We start from the raw sequence: 4,352 nt of genomic DNA on the forward strand, positions 1-4,352 counted from the left end.
AGTTTTATACGGGCTCTGCTAAAGATGCTCACTTCTTTGAATTAATGCAGTACCTACGTCATCGGCCCTTCCCTGTCGAAAAAAAGATATTATCCTTATTACTCCGTAGCTTGCTATCAGCATTGTTTTTGAACGTGAGGAGGTCCCGGTGGGTGTTTAAAACATTGAAATGTCTATACGAGGTAGTGACCACATTCCACATGGTTCGTTGAACTCCGGTAAATATATAGTGAGAAATATTTGCCGGGTCGTGTCATCAACCTCCGTAACCTGGATGACCCTCGCGTTGCTCTCCGGAGGGCGACTCGGGGGCGACCAACCCTAGTCGCCGCCACCCCTCCCCTCCCACCGTCGCCGGATGATGCGCCGGGCGAAGCCCGTGCGGCCGACAGCAGTGGGCTCCTCCCGCTGCTCCACCCCACCTAGGAACGACATCAGGCTCCCACACATATTGTGGACGTCGACCCCTCGGCTCCGGCGTCGGTATCGGTCGGTATTACCGCTCCGCCTCGCCCTTCGCGACCGGTTGGGTTTGGTCTGCACCGGAGAGCGTGGGGTGATGGGATTCCTTGGATCTGGTGTGGGGTTGGTGGTGACCATAGCACGAGCGACGGCAGCGGTCCGCTATCTCTCCACTCAGCTTCCTCTCGGCTCTCCAGGTGGTTGGCGGCGGCGGTCCGCTATCTCTCCGCTCAGCTTCCTCTCGTGGGGAGTCGGTTTGGGGCATGCATGGGTTCCGTGGCTGGCGGGATAGCTAGGGCACTTCCCAGCCAGCCAGATTGGACCACCGTTGAGGCGGTGGTCTCTTCGATCTCGCCTCTCTAAGGTAGGCCAACCATCACTGCTTTGCGGGGGCGCTGGTGGCAGATTTGGTTTTGTCACTGCCTGGTATCTTGGCTAGAAGGGACGCCAGCTATTTCGATGGTGTGTGGGCGAAAGCTTCGCAAGTCTTCGGCCACTACCAACGACGATGACATCTTCAGACATCGTTCACCTCTTTGGAGGTGTGGCCGTGAGACTCATCCTCCTGCTAGTTGCTTGCCCTGGGGCATTGTCTACTGCCCTCTGACTTGTGATATCTCCGAGCCACCCCCTTGGAATTCCTACTCGTTGATGCCCTGTGCCAGGTTGGGACCGGCTTCCTATAAACGGTGTTCCTCCTTTTTTCACGGCCGCTCTTGAGCCCAGGGGGTTGTATGAGTCGATGTCTTGGCACGGGGGATGTGGGTGTTTCTCACCAGCTGGCGTACGTCCTGTTTGCATGTGCAAAGACATAGGCTTTCTTTTGGGGTGGTGCTGAAGCTTCCGCGAAAGCACCGCATGGCTTTGTTGTGCTGACAACGAAGATGCTCCCGAGCGCAGTTTCCCTTCCTGGAGACGTTGTCTTGAAGCTTCCCCTTTGAGTTATAGAGGTTTCATCTTCTCACTAGTTTAGCTAGCCGGTTTCCTGAGTGGTTGTGGTCTTCTACGAGTCGCGTTGCTTAAGGTGCCAGATCAAGTTGGTACAGTCCTTCAGAGTGGTGTCTCGACGCTTGACGGGTCATGTCAAGCCGCCAGTGTTCAGCTGAGCCTCGAGCCGCCTTGAGTTTTTTTTTCTCTTTCAGTTGTTACGTTCCATCTATCGTTATACTCCTGACTGGTTAATAAGCTTTGTTAATTCAAAATCAGGATCTTTGAACCTTATGTTTAAAATAGAAATGTTGGCCGCAGTTAAAACGCGCCATCTCTCCACGGGAACATCGTGCATCGTGTGTGTACATCCACGACCCTTTCAGGCCCAGACCCCAAAACCCAGCTCATCATATTTATGGATCAAATCTCAACTGTTGCTCCAGTAGTGGCAGAGCACGAAAGATTCCGGCGCTCCTGAAAGAAAGAAAAGCACGCCGGGCCGCTCGCCAAACGGCCACCAAAACCCCACCAAAAAAACGCAGCTTTTCTTTCCTACTACTCCTTGTTTCGTTGCGATAAACCAAGGCAGCCGGTCAGACGAGCGAACACGCGAAACCAGAAGGAGGTCAAGCCCCTGACTGCTCTCCGGATCTTGCCGTCGCCATGTGTGGCCGCGGACGGCGCCGTCGCGGCGGCTCCGACGCGGCGGTGGCAGGGTCGGGCGGGCGGGGCTTCTGCGCGACCGCGCTCGCCGTCGTGGCCCTGGCGGCCGCCGCGGCGGTCGCGTTCCTGGAGAGCACCGCCGGCGGCATCGCCTACGCGGGCGACGGGTGGCTCCACGAGTGCGCCAAGTGGGACGCCGAGGGCGGGCGGTTCCTGGTCTCCACCTTCTTCGGCGCCGGCGTGGCCGAGGTGCGCGTCGGCGCGGGGACCGTGGAGGAGCGGGTCGTCGTGGCGGACCCCGACGTGGCCGGGAGGTTGGCGCTGGGGCTCGCCGTGGACGCGCCCAGGCGGCGGATCCTCGTCGCCTACGCCGACCGGCCGCCGCGGTTCGGGTACGCCGCCGTGGGCGCGTACGACCTCGGCTCGGGGCGCCGCATCTTCCTCGCCCGCCTCGACGGGCCAGGTACGTCTGTCTTCTTCCCCCGGTGATCGACGGCCTCTCTCGGCCATGCGAATCTCTTTGCGTTCTAGCCGTCCGATCAATTAGGATGTTCACTGACCGACGGGCCCTGCTCTGCGCCGTCGCCATCAAGAACCGTTGGGAATGAGATGCGGACATTCCGTCGCAGAATGGACGATGAATGGGTTGGGCGGCATGGGCATTAATTTGGTCCACAAGTCCCTGAATTGAGGTTACTGGTAGTACAAGACTAGTACGGAGCACCGTAGTTTCACATAGTTTCTCTGACAAACACATAATGGAGACAACAGCCATCACATTTTAGGTACTGATCCTGCCCTCGCTCGACACTCGACAGAGTTTAGCACAGAACAAATCAAACAGCCCACGAGGGCAGGCTACCAATACATTTTCCACAGTAAAAACCAGACTTCTTTTGAGCTGCGATGCTGCCATGGACGGATGGACCCTAGGGGGCAAACTGTTGCCATGATCAGGGAAAGCAGGTAAGGACCAAACAGAGATCCCCCAGTACAGACCTACAGGTAGACTAGCAACTAGATGCTGTTTGTTGCGTCATTGAACAGCTGGGGCAATTACCAGCAAAAATAATTGTGAAGGATGAATTTCTGGAATTAATCTTGTACGGAAATGATTCCAGCGCGAGTTTTCATTCATGGGTGGTCGATCTAACTTACGATGCTCTTGTTACCAACAGTATAGTTTCGTTTCGTCTGCTTCAAGCTTCATGATACAGACGTTTTGCTTTTGATCGGTTGAATTACCTCAAGCTCTAAGATCGAGTAGTGCTTAGTAAAGGGAAATTTTAGGCATGGATACTTCTGGACCTGATGTAACTTACTTCGGTCTTAAGTTACATAGTTGTCCGATTTTTAAGTTACAGAAATTTTGGGAGGAGGAAGCTTGCTGTTTTTAGCTAAGCTACATAATTTTGAATTCGACTATGAAAAAATATGTCCTTTATCCGTACTCTAGAATTTCTTTTCAAAAAATTCAAACGCTAGAAATACGAATTTTAGGGCCCTACACTAATTCAGGTTCATGAGCCACTATGTATTTTCTTGAAGTGCTTACTAATCGATTATTGGTCTCTGTTTCATCCGCGTGCGCGCAGGCGAGTCGTCATTCGCCGACGACGTGGCCGCCGACGAGGATGGCAACGTCTACGTGACGGACCTCAAGGGCAGCAAGATCTGGAAGGTGAGCCCGGACGGCGAGCCGCTCCCGGCCATCAAGAACGCCACCTTCACCCAGCGTCCTGGAACGCTGGACAACCTCCTCGGCCTCAACGGCATCGTCTACCATCCCAACGGCTACCTCCTGGTGATCCACACCACCGGCGGTGACCTCTTCAAGGTGGACCCGAAGACAGGGGCTGTGAGCGTCGTGAAGGTGCTGGGCTCGCTGAAGAGGGGCGACGGGCTGGAGCTGCTCTCCCCAACGAGGCTGGCCGTCGCCGGCATGCCGACCCGACTGGTCGAGAGCTCCGACGACTGGCAGACCGCGCGTGTCACGGGCCGGTACGTCGGGCCGGCGCACAGGGTCGGGTCGTCGGCGACGGTGAAGGACGGGGACGTGTACGTCAACCACATCTTCGGCTTCGGGCTCGGCAGGAAGAAGACGCACGTCATTGCCAAGGCGGTGTTCGCGCCTTTGTAGCTAGGCCGTGCGGCGCTTTTGGGCAACTCCAGTGCGGTGATCGGGTTGCTGATGCCTTGTTGACTCTCCTTCGTCATCGTTTATAGGCAGAGCGTGTCTACTGTAACATTTGCCTTATTTCAAATTCAGGTGCAATTCATACGAAAGTTATTCCCAT

The 4,352-nt window shown here is 55.7% G+C and overlaps 1 protein-coding gene across 1 annotated transcript; it reads left to right on the forward strand.

Moving 5' to 3' along the window:
* The first annotated feature begins 1,856 nt into the window (after nucleotides 1-1,856).
* Nucleotides 1,857-4,352, forward strand: LOC124698081. Its single transcript, XM_047230604.1, has 2 exons — nucleotides 1,857-2,518; nucleotides 3,651-4,352. The coding sequence occupies exons 1-2, from the start codon at nucleotides 2,056-2,058 to the stop codon at nucleotides 4,193-4,195; spliced, it is 1,008 nt and encodes a 335-aa protein (XP_047086560.1). The 5' UTR covers nucleotides 1,857-2,055; the 3' UTR covers nucleotides 4,196-4,352.

The sequence above is a fragment of the Lolium rigidum genome, chromosome 3, assembly GCF_022539505.1.
Source record: "Lolium rigidum isolate FL_2022 chromosome 3, APGP_CSIRO_Lrig_0.1, whole genome shotgun sequence".
In the NCBI taxonomy this organism is placed as follows: domain Eukaryota; kingdom Viridiplantae; phylum Streptophyta; class Magnoliopsida; order Poales; family Poaceae; genus Lolium; species Lolium rigidum.

Coding starts and splice junctions, on each gene's coding strand:
- LOC124698081 (XM_047230604.1), top strand. CDS start 2,056: ATGTGTGGCCGCGGACGGCGCCGTCGCGGCGGCTCCGACGCGGCGGTG. Junction 2,519..3,650: donor CGCCCGCCTCGACGGGCCAG/GTACGTCTGTCT, acceptor GCGTGCGCGCAG/GCGAGTCGTCATTCGCCGAC.